The following is a 20,695-nucleotide window of genomic DNA, read 5'->3' on the forward strand; positions in this document are numbered from 1 at the left end:
GTAACTTACGTCTGAACATATCCCACTTCCCTTATCCTACTTTTGTGCAACCGGATCACGGATAAATTGATCCAGGATAGCCAACATATCCCCGCTTAATCCCTTATCCTACTTTTGTGCAACGGGCCCCAGGCAGGTTGTCATTTTTCCAGTTTGTTGTCGTAAATCGGCAAGGTGATTGGTCTAGCGCGGTCACGTGGTGTCTTGGGACGTCAAAATCGTCATTCAGCCGAGGAAAATATTTCTTCAGAAAACGTCTCGGTTTAAAAAAAGTACAGGATTCTGTGACGCGTAACTTTTTTTATAAGTGCATAATAACTTGGTCATTTTTATCAGCTAACGGGCATGTAGTTCGGAGAGCACGGAGCGAGCCTAAACGAAAACGGGGTTCACCTTACGGCCTATGACTACTCACTTTCGGTTGATTCTTGTTGATTCCAGTAGTGATAGAAAAATTGATTAATGGTCCCACCGAGCAGTACTGTGCTGACTCCTGAGCTCGTTTCTCTCTGTTAACGCTGCAGCATCAGACAAACAAACAAACAAAAAAAGACATGAGACATATATATAAAGACTTACTAGCAAGCTGTCGGGTCATGTCTGACATAGCGACGCTCTGTAATATTTCAGCTCCAGAACAAATAAATATAGTAATTTAGAAAAATATACATGTAACCGGTATGAAACCTCTGCGTTGTGTGGAGACCACACTGCTGCTCTTTCAAAGGTCTTTTTATTTTCCAACCTTTTGTTAGATTCGGTTCTTTAATTGGAAGCTCAAGAATGGACCGGAGTAATTCAAGTGAAAATGAAGTGTTTATTGGTAGTCACACGTCAAAGCATATCAGCGCTGGGCTCAGTGGAACAGGGCTCCCGCAGGAAGTCCGTCAGACTGAACCTCGACTTCCGGTAATCATTTGTATTTATTATAGCCTCATAGGTTGGACCACAGATTCGCGACTCACGGTGCATTTCCGGTTTCCAACGAGGCGATTTTGGTTGCAGTTCCACCCTTTTTCCACGTGGGGCGCTCAATTTTGGAGACCAGAATGAATGGAGTCCTATGGAGCTATACGCCCTTTCGTGCCCTTATCTCAAGATATAATTTTTTCTCTAGTAATTCGAATGTTGTTTTCGAAAGAGGATGTTTAGAAAATACCCATGGCTGAGTTTTAGATTTTTAGAGCCACTCATTTGCTTAAAAAAAGGATTTGAAGTGTATATGACGTCATACATAGCTTACGACCGGAGATGCCGCTTTACGGCAACAATCCTGCTTGTTGTTGGTCTCAAAGGCAGCAGCGTTTTCAAGGAAGAGCTGTAGTAAGAGAGAATGTGTGGTAACATCACAGATTCTTAGGCTGTGGTAACATAAGCGGAAAAAGTCCATCTTAATTCTGTTGTCGCTTGGTATGGAGCCAGCCGTCAAGCGGTGCCTCTGGTCGTAATTCTGGTCGAGCGCTGTCATTAGCACAATGCTAGCGCGTGGTGGACAACAAGAAGCCAACCTGTAAGAAATCAAAGGGATATATGTACTCGTTCAGTAGATTTTTGACTTGAAACCCATGTTGAGCTCTCAGAAACTACATTCAAATCTGAGCGCTCTTGAGGAGACTTAGGTGAAACTGACCATTTGTAGCATCTAGCTCCATTGGGCCCCATTCATTCTGGTCTCCACCGACACCCCCAGTGGAATTCTGTTGGAACTGCAGCCAAAAAGCCGGTACAATGGGGCTTAATAGAGAGTGGCAAGGCTGTTCGTTATAATGGCTGTGGTTGGACTCACACTCGACCGAGTATGATTGGACATGAGCAGGTTCAACATGCTTCGTCATATTCTCTGGATCAGCCCAAAACAATGTGTGTGTGTGAATCTGCCCTTGCTTTCCCAGGCTTTCCCAATTGTTTTGTCTTTCTACTCCTGGATCACTTTAGGTCATTATGGAAAAGTACTGAGACTATTTAATTCCTAATGTCTAAGAACAAAGCCAATTTTTACACTTTCCTCACCGAACATCACAAAAGAGAGGACGATTACAATGACGCAAAGATTAGCACAAATATGTAAAACATGGAGCAACATGGACAAAATAAAATGACAAATATAAGTGACAAAATGGGAGCTCACCTTTCCTCACTGAACATCACAAAAGAGAGGAAGAGTTTTGGCGGGACCGTGGCTGTATTCGAAACCGCCTACTACATACTACATACTTGCAAACGGCATACTCATCGATCAGACAGTATGCAGAGCGTTTACACACAGTGCACTTCACTCCTGCCCGAGCCGAAATCAGCCGGCCTGAAAAGCTGATTTCACTTAAGCTATAAACTCTGTAAATATATAACAATATATAAATATATAATAATTGGACAACTTTAAAAAAATTAAAAAAAATAAAACTTAAGGAATAAAGGGGTTTGTTTCTAAAAGTTCACAAAGTCATTCAAAGATTTGAATGTTGCTCTTCCCCTCCCTCCATGTCTCCTTTGTTGTGTCTACTTGTAAGAATTACAATTGAGCATCAAGTTATAAAATTAGAGTATTTAGGCATTGGAGATGTGCCTTATGGTGCTCTCAAGGTTGTTCTGGAGGACGGCAGGAGGCAAAAGGGAGGAAATATTCTTTGGCAAACTGTAGGACATCGTCTGGTTTCCTCAGCAGCAACAACTGCAAGAAGTCAGACATGAGGGCCCGAATCTCTGGGTGCTGCCTCAGGTACGAAGCGTGGTCCGCCTTCAGCTCCTCCTGCCACAGTGAGACATAAGCGCGCATTCACAATCTACTCTTCATAGTGTAAGATAAAACATTTTGTAGTAAACATTATTACTTAGGTGCACTTTGTCTAATTATATAAAAGTACAATAATAAGCCGATGTGTTTTCACATGAGAACATAATCAGATACCTTTCTGTCCAGGAAGTTAGAGCACATCTGCATGTCCTCTTCTCAGACGAGCGGGATTTTTTCAAAACCTTTATGTGTAACCACAAACAAGCAGACACACGCCGACCACATCAGTGAATCTTTCTTTGCTAGCGGAAGGCCTCTTTTCTGCGTGTGTGAGAATACTTACCTTTGTCTATACTCAATGGCAGCTGCAGAAGCTTCACGGTGATGGGCGATCCCACCTGCATCCTGCTTACCAAGTGCCTGAACAGAGAAAATGAAATGTTCAACAAATTCAAATCTCAAGCACTGCATTTTACTCAAAGTGATTTACAGAGCATCAGTGTGATGCACGCAGTCGTCACATCAAGTCAGTGTTACCGACATGGTCCTAAACTCACTAATATCATTAAACAGCTAACCTTACGCCTATAGAAGAAAACTTACAAGTTCTACTCAAATTCATTGTTATTCAGGCCGAAGTAGGGAGGAAATATCACAACAGTATTAAATTATTAATCAAGAGTCAAGAGCCAATATTCTATCTAGTTTTACTTATTTTTTTCTTCCAGTTTCCTGATCCTCTGTGTATGAGGATACACATACAAAGAGGATTTGTTTTGTTGGGCTAAAATTAATGGTGAATTTTCAAACCCACTCTCATTAAACTGGACTTCGAATGGTTTGGTCCAACAGTTGTTTCGTTCATCAACAATCGAACAGTGACTCCTTTTCATTTAGCTTCATGCAGCCTTACACGTACTATGTACGCACACTTTAGTGCTGTATCTGAGACCCATGAGGATGGTAAGTGGGCTGAAAAACGCACCCCGTCAGGGTCTGTCCACTTGTTACATGTTCCATTAAACGCAGGATTACGCTGGGTGCTTGGTGACCCACATATGCAATTCAATGTTTGCTGAACAGGATCCACAAACTTCTGTCCCATTTATCACACAGTGGTCAGAGCCCTTACTTTCTGTGAGATCTCACCCACATAACAGAACAGAACGTACAAAAAAAGAAAAAAGAGTTCAAACATCTGTTTTTGGTTTTTGCTTTCAAAGTACGCTTGATGCACATTACCAGGAATAGAAACGACTTTACAGGTTGTTTATGACCCAATGAAGATAAAAAAAAGACTTGAGTCACAAGCTGTGTCTGGTCTGAGCTGGCAAACAACAAACTCATGTGAATGACGGCAATCTTCCTAGATATGATGTAATATGCCTGTAATTCCCAGAGATGGAAGAGAGAATTCCCCTTTCCTCTTGTTCATATCCTCCACAGTTTGATAGGTTATTTTCAGTTAGGGCAACAATTTAGACTGAATTACAGCCACCAGTAATGCTGCCTGTAGTGCCACCCTCTGGCGACATTATGCGCTTCACAGCAGACAACAGAAATGTGTCTGATTCACGTTTATTTTGGAGATTTTTTCAACATATCTTCTCCAATTTGCTTTGCTGGTGAATGGAAACCTAACTAGTGAAAGGCCTCTTGTGCTTCAATCAAGAGTGGGAAAACTGAAACCTTGAATGATGAAAAAAATGGAAGAAATCATGGAAAAGTAACTGACAGTCTACATGGAGCCAAAAGCACAGAGTGGCTTCCATCAAAGCGCATTGAAATGGTAATCGTAAAACTCCACAATTGCAGAGCCCCTCACTTGTTACCACTGGCAAGATTTTATATTTCAATCTATTACCACAGTACAGTTAAAACTCTGTATTTGTGCTGCCGTAGTTGGTGGTGTAATCTTTCAAGGGTGCTGCCGAACACCAAACATATTACAATAGTGCACAATCCACAGTGGCAACCAGTGATATCAGAAGATTCTCTAAAGCTGTAATCATAGAGCTTACCCATCATCCAGGAAGTAGCACTGCCAAGTAGAGGGGCTGCTCTCCACAGAGTGAACGATCCTCTGCACCCCAAATACCTCCAGGACCTCACCGCCAACCTCCAGCTGCTTCAGACCCAGCTCACTCTGACATCAGACCAAAAGAACATTTAAAAAAAACGTACTATTCAGATATGTCAGTGACAGACCAAGCAAGGCCTACACAGCGGTAATCACTCACAAAAGTGGTGTGGATGATGCGCATGTGTTGATCGAAGGAGACAAAGGCCATGTGTTCTGGGACCTCTTTCCTCAGAGCGATCAGGCGCATCAGCAGCAGGCAGGAACCCTCAGTGACCAGCCCTCTCAGGACAGACACGGGAAACGATGCACTCTCCGTTGTCACCTCCTGTACACACATTCACATGCAAAAAATAAGTGCGGCCTACAGTAAAAATTCTCGGAAAAGTATTAAAATAGCGAGCTTATGACGAGCAAAGTGTAACAAGGTAATAGTACATAGTTCTGTTAGTGTGACGGGAGCTACACTGTCGTCTCCTACCTCTCCCACAGTGGTAACTTTATCGATCAGCATCTGCCCATCACGCTGCACCATGTGGCACTTCTTTTCCACACTGTGGCCCGCAAGCTGAAGGCATGTTTTAAGGAGAGGAGGGCCACATTAAAACATAGCAATGTTGGGTAAGTATGGAAGGCAGGTACGTTTTTTTATTTACTGCAAATGCTGACTGAGGTGAGTTTAATTGTGGGGAGGTTAGAATAACTGACCTTGACATACTCATAGTAGTCTTCCTCAAGCACCTCCAGGTCAACGGTTAAGTAGGCTTACAGTGTCAAAAAATGGCAGAACAGAGAAGAGACATAAAGGTGGACACACTAACGCGTCTGTAAATAGAAAACAGTGGAGACCATCTGGTCTTCGGGGCTTATGTATGGAAGTTTTTCTGTGCCATCAGTTTGAATACGAATTTCTAATATTGAATTTTTACAGCATCAAAATCAGACTTTGAATTTGAAAAACCAATAAAAAAAAAAAACTTCTAAAAACAAAAATCAGAGTAAAAAAATTCAACATCTAAAAATTCAGTGGAAAAAAAATCAACTTCAAAAAATTCAGTAGAAAAAGAACCAGACTGAGCATCCGGGTAAACAGGAAGAAGTAATCCATCCCTTTAGAAATTGATTTTTTTTTACACTGTTGGTTTTTCAAATTCAAAGTCTGATTTTGATGCTGTAAAAATTCAATATTAGAAATTCGTATTCAAACTGATGGCACAGAAAAACTTCCACACTTCTGCCTGTCCGTACCTGTCACTGTTGTCCCACAGGGGGAGCCATCATGGGCTCCGTGGCTTTGAGCGTGCAGCAGCACGCACGGCTGCTGGAGCCGACGGGCAAACTCCACCGCCACATTGAACCTCCCCAGGTCTCTGCCGTCCTCCGACACCGTCACCAGAGACTCTGGAAACACACACCTCTGCAGCTCCGAAGGCTCTGGTTGAACACAGCGGACACTTACAGCCATTTCAAACGCTTTCTTTTTCTTCTCAGGTTGCAGCTCTCATGAACGTGTCCCCTCGCCACTTTGTTTTCAAGTGAAGCAATTAAAGAAGAGATATTAGCAAATACTGCGAAACACGCGCGGTTCAGCTTCCACTCTGTGGGACATTACTATGAACTCACCAATATTGGAAATGTATGTGACGGCTTCATCGGAGGCTCTCAACTCCTCGCCATGTTTGGGTCCTTCAGCCACCGAGATGGCGCCGCCAGAGGGGTCCTCGTCCATTACTGAGGCTGTCTTTACTTACCACTAGTTTTCCCGCGACTGAAAGAAGGCACTGACACGCGACAGACCTTTATTTAGACGGGTAATTTATTCCTGACAGCCTTGTGTTGCACTGCTCTCGCCACCGTCTTTTTCTCTTATGGGTAGGAAGACAAACGAATCCTTGTTGGCATGGCAACGACGCTGAAGAAGCCAAAGCCAGAGGCACAAATCCCCAAACCTCAGGCTGAAGTAAAACCGCCAGGACAGAAAGGAAGATAACGTCATTATTATTACCCCCACCACTTTAAATTACACAACAATATGAGACGGAATGTAATGTTGTAGGTGAAAAAAGACTCAAGCGACTATTGAATTTCTTACCAAACAGTTTTATTTAGAAAATGTGTGTTCAACAGTGAGAAAAGTTTGAACTATTCTAAGATGGAACACAGAAGGGTAAACATGTAGTTTACGTGGTAAAAAATGGCAATAGTTAGCATAGAAAAAATAGAATAGAAAAAGTACACAGCTGAAGAAAACAAAGTCAGTTCATGTTTTTCCTGAGTCAAAACACTGCAATGCTATTGTTTTCAAATGATTACTATTCATTTTACTGTATATGAGTCTGCAGCAGCATAGATGCTTTCACATCTTATGCATTATAAAAGCCCTAATTGGTAGCCACTCTTTACAGGTGGGGCGGACTATAAATGCCCCAGTTTCCTCCTCTTTGCGCTACTTGCCAACATGTTACTTCCGGTACACAGACAATATTATATTGCTTTGTCTGGTTCCTCCATACGCTCGCCATCCAATAAGTTTATTAAAGACATTACATGTGTTTGACTAATAATGCAGACGTCGTGCATAGTGAATGGAAATGAATCAAAGTCACAGTTCTGTATTTGTTCAAGCTATGGCTTCAGAGCTTCAGACATGTACATGAAATCCGACACCCACCTGTTCTGGTGGCACTTTTAACTTCTCCAACATTCTCTTATACAGTATATTGATCCGAATATAAAGTAATATTTAAGAAAAAAAAGATTTAAAGAAAGCACTCTCCAGAGTTATACATCCTTATTCAGGTGTCATTGAAGTCTGGTTGCTGGAGTTGTGGCGATTTTAGTACGACTTATGATGTGGCCACAGTACAAGTTTCTTCCTTAGGGTGTGCGTCACTTTAGGCATCTGTTTGGCTGCACCAGGCAGTCTGCAGGCCTCTTTCTCACTTACGTCATTGTTCACGTAGCAGAGAATGGAGCCGATGTCCTCACCCCTAAAAGGATTTTTACATTGAACATAAACGCACAGTATCACTGTCAATGAGCAGATCAGGATGAAATAAAGTGATCATATAATCAGATATACACATCTCATTACCGGAAAAGATGGGTCATTTGTTGACTCTTCTGAATATCTATTTAACAGACCAGTACAAAACGATTTTTTTCCAACTATTTTGTATTTGCAAAATATAAACAGATTCAGAATTTAATGATAGCAACACACTGAAAAAATGTAATAAATAAATATATAAAATGATAATAATACAGAAAAGTACCGTCTTTTTGGAAGGTTCTCCAATCAGCAGATTAACTGGTGACAGGTGAAGGTGTCAGCATTGGGTATAAAAGGAGCATCCACTAAAGGTTTGGTCTTTTTTCGGAGCAAAGACGGGTGGAGGCTCACTACTCCATAGTTCACCAGAGAATTACAATCATTTCAACAAAAAATCTTGATGCAGAATTAAAAAACAACTTTGGTCTTTCAACATCTGCAGTGCATGATATCGAGACAAAAAAGATCTCTCTGATCAGCATAGCTACATAACACAAGGAGGAAGCTGTATTTAAAGTGCGCGCAGACGGGACGTGAGCTCATCCCAGATGGACAGATATGCTTACTTCAGCTGGACATCGCCAGACCTCATTCTGCACAACTTCCTACAGTGTGGCTTCATATACACAGAGGTGAATTTGAAAATGTACAACACATCATGAAGCTGAGAATGAGACAACTGTCGCCACGGATCGTTTAGCAGCTGAAATCTTGGATTCAGCAAGAATGGAAACAGATTCCTCCGCAAAGCTGCTGCAGTTCTTTTTCCCCAGTTCCCAAACCATTCAAATCTTAACAAAAGGAAGGCTGTTGTAAAAACTTTTTTGAGTGTGTTGCTGCTTTTAAATTTTAAATTGGTTTATACTTAGTAAATAAAATGAAGTTGGTCGGCGATCGCACTAAAAATCATTCCTTTGGTCTGTTAAATAAAGGCTGATACAAATTCATTAATGGTAAATGAAAAAATTACTTAAAAAACTGTTCTGGAAATCAGATTTCTGAAATATTATGGATGGCTCAGATTTTTCAGAGATTTGAAGACAAACTTGTTTGAGTTATTTTACCTGGGGCAATGCTCCTTCAGCTGCTGACACACAGATTGGATAAACCAGCTCCCATTGGTTGGGTGTCTAAATGACACATGATCTTCAACTGTGGCATAGGCAACCAGAATATCTGCATCCTCAGGGACGGTCGGTGAACCACCATCATCTGTCTGTAGATCTGTCAACAACACCCCTGGCTGTCTCTCACCTCCTTGGCAGGCCTGGATCAGGAACACTTTGGGCTTGCTGGTGAGGGCCGACTGCTTAGTCCCTTTGAAAGTTCTTGTGATTTGTTTAATGTTGAGAGGCTCCTTGTCAATCCCCAACACAGCATCCTTTTTGCCATGACTCAGAATGCAGCAGATGAAGGCGTCACTGTGCTTAATAAGAACCGTCTGAGGAGCAGTGAAAGTGCTGCCGGACCACTCCTGAATGCTCGGCACCTGCAGCTCTGTGAGGCCACTCAGAGAAGCAAAGTCAGTCAGGGTCTGTTCCATCTGGTCCTTGGTTTGGTCCTTACACATCAGCACTCTGAACCCCAGCCAGCCGAACACCTCTGCCAGGCTTTCTGTAGAGAATTGCATTAAAAAGGGGAGAGGATTTAGCTTAAACCAGCAACGAACACGGTAATGTTGTGAAAGAGTGTCTGAAACATACGAGCGTCTTTCTCCGTTCCACTTCTCGTTGTGTTGTCCATGAAATTCTCGTTGTTTATGATCAAACAGAGGCCAACTGGCTGGCTTTTCAGTTCATAAGGTTCGCCCTATGAACAGAGGAAACAATTTGACACTTGCAGTTCACCAAAGAGCAAAACTAAGGGTCTCAGTAATCTTGATTTTATGAGGTATTACAGTATAACAAAGATTAAGTTATCTGTGTTACTACAAGCTAATAAGTATGGCTTGACTTTGAGAGAGAGTTTTAACGCCATATTATGTGTATCAAACAAATCCAAATGAAACAAGCTGACTGCAGCAATGTGCACTTTCAGTATGAGAACTCACCTTCCTCCTGTTGTCCTCCAACAGATCACCTGAGAGAAAGTGAAAAAAACACCAAAACTCTCAACAACTATGCTTAATGCGAAACAGACTTAAAAGCAGTGTTATAGTGTGACATGATGTGTGTTAAACTACCACTGAGAGGTGAAGAGGCTTGCACAGGCAGAGGTAAAACGCTGGTATCATTCAGCTGTAGGCCAGGGAAGGTTGCTTTTATGCTCTCATCCGTTTGCAGGAGATTCAGGAAGATTTGACAGTAGTCTTCTCCTTTGTTTATGATCTTATCCACAAGCTCAATAACGTGTCCCTCATCATTCTCTTTGTTGATGCTTTTAAGATTGTTGTACTCACGTTGCGTTATTAACTTTTTCTCGTAAACTTTGTTGAGGATAAACATCCGGTCCGTAGCTAAAGTCTCTTGAATGGCTGTTTTATTGCGCTTCACTGTGTCTTTGGCCGCCATGCTGAGGCTGCGTAAGAAGAGAAAAAGACATAACGATGAGCATTACTCAGTTATACATAACTTAGTGACAGTCCTCCGTTCAAATACCTACTCTTCCTGCTTCTTCCTGCTTCTTTTCTGCGCGCGGGGAAGCGGTCTGCTTCAAACAGAAACCACGTTGGTCTGAAGGCGCTGACCCACACCAACTGAACAAGCTTATCTTGTTATCCTTATGCTCAGGTACTTTCAACCCGTTTTCAAGGTTCGCGTGGTTCATTCAGCCACCTTGGCTTCTATGTCAGACAATGGAAGTGTGTGAGATTCATTCGCCACCTAGTGGAGGTGTCGCGAATATCGGCAAGTACCCCCAAGTAGCCTACCCAAGTACCCCTGACTACTCACTTTCGGTTGATTCTTGTTGATTCCAGTAGTGATAGCTAAATGGAATAATGGTCCCACCGAGCAGTACTGTGCTGACTCCTGAGCTCGCTTCTCTCTGTTACGCTGCAGCATCAGACAAACAAACAAACAAAAAAAGACATGGGACATATATATAAAGACTTACTAGATAGCAAGCTGTCGGGTCATGTCTGACATAGCGACGCTCTGTGATATTTCAGTTCCAGAACAAATAAATATAGTAGGCCTAATTTAGAAAAATATACATTCATAAAAAGCACTGTTACCTTCAAATGCCTTAGTTTGGCTCGTACATTTCAGCTTTCCCTGGTGGTCTAGTGGTTAGGATTCGGCGCTCTCACCGCCGCGGCCCGGGTTCGATTCCCGGTCAGGGAACTTATCTTTTCTTTGCTAAACCTAATAAAAACTAGTTCTTGGGCAGTTGTGCTTCGCAAAAAAGCAAAACTCTCATACAATTATTGGGCTGCAAAATTCTAAACGATTAAACTCACTTTTAGCAAAAATCAATGTTCACAATTGAATTTAATAAAGCTGATAAAGTTGTTCAGTACATATTACACATTTTTGAATTTCCCCCATTGGGGGATGAATAAAGTATTTTTCTATTCTATTCTATTCTATTAGTAATACTTTTGTTCTTAACGTCTAAAAGTTTTTTATTGGTTTATTTGTGGTGACTGGACTGAAATTCAGCTGAGGAAATGTAAAAGAATATGATGGGGAAAACAAGATGAGTTGAGCCGGGGGAGAAAATGAGCCAACATTACCTATATATCTAAGGAAGTATAGCTTATAGCGTTACTCAGTCTCTTTTAACATGAAGAGGGGGAGTCCTTCAGAGTCCTAAACAGACAAATGAACTATCATATAACCCACTTGTTACATGTTACCAACAGTCACAAAATTTTTTTTTTATTCAAAAGTAGGAGTTTTTAATGTAACGTTTAAAAAGATATCAAAACTGCTTATATGCCATTTTGATATCAACATTTAACGATTGAACAATTTACCCCATAGCCATGCTCATAATTCTACTCCTCCTTTGGGGATAGTTGTGCCATGGGAATAACTTTTTGGATAGGTCATTGTTCTAAAACCACAACTGGTTCTGATTTATATGGTTCATAACAACCTGAAAGTGTCAATAGTAACAGTAGTTTGTCACAAATATTTTCCAAGTAATTACAATATTTTTCCATTTAGTCATTCAGCAGATGCTTTTTTATTAAAAATGAGTTACAAATGATGAACAGCAAATCAAGCCTGAGTGTGAGTAACCCTAGTCTATGATTTAAAGGGGTTATATAATGGAAAAATCCCTTTTTTTCTGTGTTTTAGAGCATATATTTCAGAACTGCTCGTGGTGTTCTACTAGATCCTGTTTTATAACAGTGTTTGACTGTGCAATGGACGTTTTGATAGGCCTAAAGTATAACAAAAGATCATGAAAACTGTGATTTTTGCTGGGGGGAAATGGCTTTTAGTACGGTGGTCTTATTGTTGCTGCAGGCATTCTCAGTTTGGTAAAAATAATACAGTTTGATAAGACGCACAGAAAAATCAAAGCATGTGTTTTGCTGCGAGCTATGAGAAACTTTGTAAAACCTCACTGATAGAACAACAACCCTCAAATGTCTGCGTGAGCAGTGGATTCAACTCTTCTGAGTGAATTCGCATATAAGGGGATACGCTTCCGAGCAGGGATAACTACCACGGCACCGTGGGGAGTAAGTAGCTTCCTACTTGTCCAAACAGCTCCTTAAAACAGACTGGTCTCTGGCTGAAGATCTCTGGAGATTGGCTGTTGTGCATTAAGACCTCAGAAATGCGCAGGTTAGACATAGCAGGCGCTAGAGGTGTTAAGAGTAAAGAATAAAGGAAGACATAAAAAAATAGAGAATAAAAATTAAATAAAATGATATTAATAATAAAAAAATACAAATGTACAAAAATTGTAACGGTAAGAATTTAAAATGACAATAGTTTAGGCTACAGATTCGTTTGAGAGACACAATTAAAACATTGTGACCCATGTGACCCCAAAACAGTGGCAGTAATAAATAGACAGTAGTGTTGTTATTGCACATGATAGGTGATATTGCACAGTTTGTGTTCAGTGAGGCATTTAACAGTCCAAGAGAGGTCGTCAGAGATATGGCAGAGAAGGATGAAGTTGTGTCACCAATGCCCACCATCCCCTAAAAGCAGCCAAATCCAAACATATCAAGTACAAAAATGGCCCATAAGTTTCTAAAATATAACTGACCCTGCTATAACATACAATATATTTAAATGTAAATTGTAATGACCAACCATATTAAAAGCTGTGTCTGTCATGATAAAAACAGTTTGTGGTTTAAACAGGAAAGCTGAGCATCAGGTGATGAAGATATTCAAATCCTGCGGTGTAGGCTCAAATGAGAGCCAAAAAAAAGCCTTGGTTTCCTGAGTGCTATGTACAATATGTGACGTCATGCTTTATCTTTCCCCCAGAAACGTGTCATTTTGTCTTTTGGCTGTCAGAGAACCACAGTCAGCAACAGAGTGGAGGGACGGCGGCCGGTAACGGCTTCTTATCAGGTCTGTTTACTGTTTCTTGTTGAATAGTGTTGCTGATCTGAGCTTTTTCAGGTTGGCTTCTGTTTCTGGTAGAGTAGCTTTAACATACAGGGGTGAATCCTGGCTGTGTCCAATTCTTAATCTGATAGGAGTGTAAACAAACCAGAGCATTGAGAGCTCCTTCTAATCTGTTTTCTTAGTGGAAAATCATGTGGCTCAAAACCCGCCAAGTAACGTGGAAAAAATTAGCACTGAAGTGGGAAAAGTGGTGTCTTTGAATCTGCTTTTAACTGAACCACGATGTTTTATAAGAAATCTGTCTCCATGTAAGCCCGTGAAGAAAAGGGGAAGTTTGAAATGCCAGGAAATCACTCACTGTGAACTGATACAACAGAGTCCTTACTGTATCAGGTCCAAAATGGGGGGAGGCGGGTCTGGTGGGGACCCAGGGCTGGTGGGGACCCAGGGCTGGTGGGGACCCAGAGCTGGTGGGGACCCAGGGCTGATGGGGACCCAGGGCTGGTGGGGACCCAGGACTGATGGGGACCCAGGGCTGATGGGGACCCAGGGCTGATGGGGACCCAGGGCTGATGGGGACCCAGGGCTGATGGGGACCCAGGGCTGGTGGGGACCCAGCTGGGGGAGGCTTGGTTGCTTGGTTTCATTGATACTGATAGACTTTCAGTTGGTCACAGTTCGGATGGAATACATTGGGCCAATGGAGACTCCCCAAAAATAATGTTAAATAAGTGTGTGTGTGTGTGTGTGTGTGTGTGTGTGTGTGTGTGTGTGTGTGTGTGTGTGTGTATGATTTTCTAGGTTGACCAATGAAGCTGTGTCCTGCTCCTCCAATACTTTGGCTCAGTCTCCTGGTTTTGTTGGTCTCACAAAGGGGTACGTGACTCCACTGGCATACAGAGATGTTTAAAGCAAACAAATGGTGGCGAGCGATGGCTATGAAAACATGGCTAATAGCAAACAGTTATCTTGTTTTAATCAAGGTGGTGTCACATTTAATTTCCTCTCGCTCTTTAAACATTGAAGGAAAAAAAGCTTCCTCACCCACCAAGATCAAAGGGAGAAAGAAAGCGAACTGCCGCTAAGAAAATAATGCAAAACCCTGATGAGTTTAGCATGTTGTGCTCCAGAAAAGTGTTTTGTGTTTCATTTAGATGGGCTCTATTTCATGCTGTTGCGTCTGTGCTCTAAAATGTAACGACATAACTTTGACATTTACTTCTTTTACAGAGACTAAGGGCAGAGACTCAGATCTATGTGAAAAGAGCAATGACATTGATATAGTAAGAATCAAACACTTTTTTAAACTTCAAAACTGAGCTGTGTTGAGCTGTAATTTTAGGTTTCCATATTCTTTTCCTAATTTAAAAAAAAAAAACATTTTTCAAGGCCCTCAGGCAGGATTCTACTGGGTTTAACATGGATGGAGATGTGTCTGATGAAATAGAAGCCTCTAACTGCCTCCTGTACCCAAACTTGACGCTCAACTGCTCATGGTCATTCCGCACTTTGGAAAAAGACGCTCAGCTTTCTGTTTATATCAGGTATTCTCTCGGGCTTTATTAAGCGTTTTACGCTTTGTCAAGATGGTTGTAATTCGCAAGCTGTGTGAGTGGGGCCAGCTTTCACACAGGAATACGATTCACCTTTAAGAGATCCAAATCATATTCACGTAGGAGGTGCAACCTCAAGGCTAAACAAAGTTGGGACTTTGTGTAAAATTTTTGTTGTGATTTGTAAATCTCATAAAGCAACATTTAATTTACAACGTAACATCACATCCCTTTAGAGATGCGCATGTTTCCAGTTCCATAGGTGCATGACATCAGAGATTGCAGGTTTTTGATGTGAGGGATGAAGAGATTGATTTTTCCATCGATATTTCTGGATCATGCTCACGTATGGCTTCTTCTTTGCATTATTAACCTGCATTTGTGGAAGGTACGGTGAACTTTGTTCACAGATGGTGATTTCTTGAAGTGTTCCTAAGCCCATGCAGCGATTTCCATGACAGAATCATACCTGTTTTTAATGACATCATGTACTGTTCATGATGGAATATTTATTGTGATTGCAATTTTACACTGAGGAACATTATTTTGAAATTGCACCACAATTTGTAGATGTTTTGTTTTTGTCAGATTACTAAACTTCTGCCCATCTTTATTTCTGAGAGACTCTATCTCACTTAGGTGCTCTTTTTTTATACCCAATCATATTACTTTCTTTTTTAGATGTGTTGTTGCCATTAAACACAAGAAGAGCTAATATTTTTTCATAAAATGAGAAAATGCCTCACTTTCAATATTTTACATATTTTCTATTGTGAATAAAATATCTGTTTGCAAACCAATGCATTCTGATTTTATTTGCATTTTACAAAGTTCCAACTCTTTTGGAATGTTTGTGTGGTTTTGAGTGACACTATTTCTCTGTCTCTTCTTTCAGTGTTTGCAACGGAGACACATCAGTTGAGTCTCGAAGTCAAGACTCTGTGGAAAGAGTTGGATCAGTGTCTTTAATGCTCAATGAGACCGAGATGGATTATCAAATAATTCTTCACTTTAACATGTCCCTGGATGACAAGTGGACGGCTTACACCCTAGTATATGGAATGGAAACTCAATGTAATATTCCAAGACATGCAATGTTTGTTTTTGTGCAGTCCTTGTCCATTATAATACTGGAGCTCAAATATTAGATATCTTCTGATCTCAGTGGATCGGTAGATAATGAAAATAAACTATACAGAAAAGGCCTTTGTCCCTAAGGTTGCATAGTTAAAATGTAGCACGCTGCTCTGCAGAGTATAGCTGAGACTAGTGGGAATATCATTAGTTTAGCTGATATGAAGCTAGATTATCAAACCCAAATATTAAACATATTCAGACCTCATGGGTAGTCTGTTCATGCAGGCAGTATTGACCTTTAACTGCTTTGAAAGAATGTGACTTCTAGTGGCTGTGAGAACCACTGCTGCAAAGTGATGTTTTTTTTAACCTGAAAAAAGTGTTTTTTTTATTGGAAACCCTTATTAGAGCGGATTATTGTCAAAACCCAACCAATAAGTGACTCACGCCTCAGCTCATTTTCATACCCTTGAATCCTCCACTCAACTTCTTTATTTGCACATCAGTGGAGGCGAGCGGAGGTGACAGGCATTTAACAAAATGAGATGGCCGTGCTTCACAGCCACCAGTTCCAACCCAGAACTGAAAGAACTGTTGCCATATGTGGATGTCGTCCACCCCCTGCTTCCTCTTTAAAGAACTTTGACTCGGTAAAGGAAGCACTTGAAGGGACTCTGATGTGAAAACTCTCATATGAGTCATGTTTTTTTCTTGCCACCTCTCTTGGGGCGGTAGTTAAGAGGACGCCTCAGGAGGTTCGTATTTAAAGGCATGAGCAAAACAACCTTTTTAGGATGTTTTGATTGGAGGACTTGTTAACCCTTTGGAAGGTTTTTGGAAAAAGACAACTGATACACTTTTATCAGGTAGATGTTCTCTGCCCTGCTGAAACTTCAGTGTTGCAGAGATGACAACAAAGAGCACATTTCATACTTTGCACCAACTCAGATAAAAATGGCACTTTATTACCAAATTTAGTGATGATTTGTAATAATTGATTAAAGTAATGAGGGAATGAGACTGTTATGGAAGTGAAAAAAAATGTTTCTTATAATGAGAACAGTTGCTGCCATTATCCTATTGTTGATTATCATTATAAATCCTAATTAGAATAATTGTATGGATCAATTGTTGCATTAATGCAATACATACACATGGTATAAAGAGATAAGAAAGAAGCAGTAAAGCACCTGTACTTAGCGTTACGGGGAAATTGACCAGATCTTAACATGGCTGCCACTTTAATACATGATGTATGACTCATTTCACTCAGTTTGAGGCCTCACTAAGCAAATTAAGGAATATTTTACTTTATCCATTGTCTGATAACCACAAATGACACCTGCAAAAGATTTTGGGCCAAATCATAAAGCAGATATTTTGTACAATAAGTGAAATTGGGACGAGTAAAAAATGTCTGGAAATCTGCTGGAAAAAGGTCATTAACACTTTTGTTATCATAAGATTAGGACTTTCTCTTGGTGCAGCTTTGTTCCCACGAAGTTTGGGCATTCACCTTCCAATTACAACTTTATTTTTACAACAGCACAACTTCTATTCTCAACATGTATCCACCTTTCAAAACTCCATATCACGTTTCCCGCAGAGGTCGTTCCAGTAAACGAGTAACCGTATGTTGGTGTTGGGTTTTGCCGTCCTGTAAATCTGAAACTGAAATGTTTTAATAAGCTGAAACCTAGTTAGGTTGAGGATCACACTGTAAAGTCAGCAGCAGAAATTTAAAACATTGCATTGACTATTTTGCTGATGATGTGCTCGTGTGTCCCACAGTGGTGCTGCCTCCACCTAGAAATATATCTGCGTCAATCAAAGGTGGAAGTCTCAACATAACATGGGATCTGCCCGATTGGGAACGCGCCAATAACGATGAATGTTACGACTACCAGCTTGACATGGGTGATCAGGTATGGCATGTCTGAGTGTGTGGATCCCTATGTGTGATGTTACATGGAAAATGACACACAATATTCATTGTATTGTATTCTTTGCCGAAGCACATGAAGTAATGAAGTACATGCTTGATTTTAAGGAAACCAAGTCCAAAAAGTCAGAGAAATCAAAGCAGGGAACGGTCTCGATGAAATAAAAAGTTTCTTGGTGAATCTTTCCAAAACAGGGATACTCCAGAAACCTGACAGGCAAGGTGTTTTACACAGAGCCGAATGCAGATCCCTCCCGCACCTACAGGGTGAGAATGAGGGCAAGAATGTCAACTGCATGCTATGGATGTGATCATTGGAGTGACTGGAGTCCCACTGTCAGTGAGTGCTCTTCAATAAAGGGATATATCAGTTGCTGGTTTTTTGTTGGATTGGTTAGCGCCTGGAAGCCCTCATACAAAATGTTAAACATGTTGAAACGTGGAACTCAGTAAAACAATACCTTTGTGTGTTTTTAGCGGTGGAACATTCCCTTGGCAGACTCGACCCTTTGGTGATCATCTCCATTTCACTCGGAATACCCATGATCCTCCTGACATTGTTGCTGCTATTGCGCCATCAGAGGTAGAGTGTGTCTGGCCGAATGACTGAGCTCTTAGCTGATGTGTGACTCACACACATTTACATGCACTTTAACACCTCCCGGCAGTCATCTCGCACCTCTGCACACCCCTCCTATTTAAAAAAAAACGCTACTGTTGAGCTGCTTCTCAGTTCATAAGTTAACTCTGTCTTGACTAGTGAATTTGAAACTGACCAGTGGAAAAAGATTAATTTGAACCCTATGTCAATAGAAACAGTGCAATTAGCCTAGAAAACAGATGGCAGATAGAAGAATGTGATATGTGATAGTTTGGTGATGGTGTGTTTTTTCATCTGAAAAACCAACCCAGCATCGACAAGTTCCTTAATTTGCTGACTTGAACTCCTTTCAATGAGTTCTAAAATAGTTAAAAAAAAGAGGAAGCACACGAAAAGACAAAAACAGATAAAGGAAGGATGGACTTATTTTCTCTATTCTTTTGTTCTTTGACATCTATCTGTTAACTTTCTGTTTTTAAACAAAAGTACACATTAAAACCGTTTCTGGGGAAATTGTAACGGGATTGCGTGTCTCTTGCCGTTCCTAAAAAGTGCGACATTTTATCTAATTAATAGAGAAAATTCACAAAACTTTCTCTCAAACAGCTGTTAAGGAAAAACTATGACTTGTATAAGCACAGTTTTTCCACCGTCAGCTCTGCTCGGCATTACTGAGCTCAGCAGTGGGGCTTTTGTGTTTCTGGTGTACTGGGCAAATATGGAGGTTCTGGTTTTCTTTTAAAATCGTACTCTCATTTTGTATTGTAGTCTTTGTGGCAGTTCTGGCACATTCTTTTTGTTTGGGGCCTTATCGCACCAAAAGTATAGACTTGCTGGGGTACAATGGGAGAGAGAAGACTAATTTTTCTACATTTTCATCAAAAGATTTTGCCTATCAAATGAAAATGGTGGGATTTGCTGTGGGTTTAAAAAAAAAAATCTTTAGAAATGTTCAGCTTCCCCCACTTTATTGAACACCAGTTACACTCTAGCTCTGAATGTTCTCTGAATGTTCCATCCATTCATTGCAATGGGGTTCTCATAAATCGTTCATTATTTTGGGAGTGGTACCACATTCATCTGAGAAAATCATAGCAGTTTTCACATGACAGAGAATTGATCATGATGGCATTTGAACCGCATTTCTATGTTGAGCAGTGTGCGAGAGAAAAAAGGAAGGCTTCTTTTTTCTGTTACAACAGAGGTTGCAACAATAATGGGTGTGCTTTGGAGCAACCCCACCAAAGAGCTGAAAATATCCACGCACAGTGTATCTTAAAACTCGTTTGTGTGTGTGTGTGTTTTTTTCACAGGTTTACCGAAGTTCTGTTTCCTCCGATTCCTCACCCCCCAGCGAAGTACAAATATTTCCTGGAAAGAAGCGATCCACTCACTGTAAGCACGTGCTCATGCTGAACACACAGGCACTTACGTCACACATTACCACTCAAGCAACCACCAACATTTGTGCAAAAATTATTCAAAGGTTCCTTTCTTTTTCTTGTGTGGCCAGTTCTTCCAACAAGCACCACCAGCTAAAGTGGAAGAGGTGATCACAGAGGTGGAAGATGCAGACCAAAACGCTGGAAAGACATATTGAAAGCTGCACAGGATTCTCATGGGCGCACTACTGGTCATTCTGTTCAGGAGCTAACACACATGTACCACAAAGATGCAAATGTTTTTATACTTGTTGTTTATATCATTGTGTGCCTTTTATGTTAAGCACTGGTATACTGTGTGTTGTTGAATGTGGAACAGACTGTTGCACTTTGGATTAGGTAAATATGTGCAAACTCAGGGTAATTGCTTTAATCATCTTGCTGCTTAGGCCTTATGGAACAGGGGGTTTGTCCCATTTTTTGTTACTTTATAAAGCTTTTTGATACATTTTAGGATAGCACCAATGTAACAGCAGCATAAATAATGGATCATTTGATGCTGTAATGGTCCATGTAAAGCTTTTTTTGTGTAAAATCATGGAGAAGCATCATTCACTGTTTGCTGGTTTTTGTCACGAAGGGTTATACGCAGATCCAAGGGACGCACAGTCGAAGTGGGGAAAAATAAAAGGATTTATTTTTTTGTCCAAAAATATAACCAAAAGAGACTCTACAAAAAGGGTAGAGCTTAGGCTGGGTTTTGGAGCAGAGGCGTGGGAAGAGCGGAG

At 40.9% G+C, this 20,695-nt stretch overlaps 2 protein-coding genes, 1 non-coding gene and 1 pseudogene across 3 annotated transcripts; 2 read left to right on the plus strand and 2 right to left on the minus strand.

Moving 5' to 3' along the window:
* Positions 1-617: 617 nt before the first annotated feature.
* On the minus strand, positions 618-6,658 carry LOC142398395 (ciliogenesis-associated TTC17-interacting protein-like; annotated as a pseudogene).
* Positions 6,659-6,931: 273 nt separating this feature from the next.
* Positions 6,932-10,667, minus strand: LOC142399294 (caspase-3-like). Its single transcript, XM_075483882.1, has 6 exons — positions 10,468-10,667; positions 10,049-10,383; positions 9,917-9,945; positions 9,570-9,675; positions 8,931-9,480; positions 6,932-7,804 (listed from the first exon to the last, which is right to left on the minus strand). Exons 2-6 carry the CDS (start codon positions 10,374-10,376, stop codon positions 7,651-7,653), a joined length of 1,167 nt encoding a protein of 388 aa, XP_075339997.1. The 5' UTR covers positions 10,377-10,383; positions 10,468-10,667; the 3' UTR covers positions 6,932-7,650.
* A 411-nt stretch (positions 10,668-11,078) lies between these two features.
* trnae-cuc (transfer RNA glutamic acid (anticodon CUC)) lies at positions 11,079-11,150 on the plus strand. The gene has a single exon. It is a non-coding gene; the product is annotated as a tRNA-Glu (tRNA).
* Positions 11,151-13,273: 2,123 nt separating this feature from the next.
* On the plus strand, positions 13,274-20,518 carry LOC142399295 (interleukin-5 receptor subunit alpha-like). Its single transcript, XM_075483884.1, has 10 exons — positions 13,274-13,355; positions 14,154-14,228; positions 14,583-14,635; positions 14,742-14,896; positions 15,801-15,979; positions 17,774-17,907; positions 18,120-18,264; positions 18,402-18,507; positions 19,839-19,920; positions 20,039-20,518. The coding sequence occupies exons 2-10, from the start codon at positions 14,162-14,164 to the stop codon at positions 20,123-20,125; spliced, it is 1,008 nt and encodes a 335-aa protein (XP_075339999.1). The 5' UTR covers positions 13,274-13,355; positions 14,154-14,161; the 3' UTR covers positions 20,126-20,518.
* Positions 20,519-20,695: the final 177 nt, after the last annotated feature.

This window comes from Odontesthes bonariensis, chromosome 14, assembly GCF_027942865.1.
Source record: "Odontesthes bonariensis isolate fOdoBon6 chromosome 14, fOdoBon6.hap1, whole genome shotgun sequence".
Lineage (NCBI taxonomy): Eukaryota > Metazoa > Chordata > Actinopteri > Atheriniformes > Atherinopsidae > Odontesthes > Odontesthes bonariensis.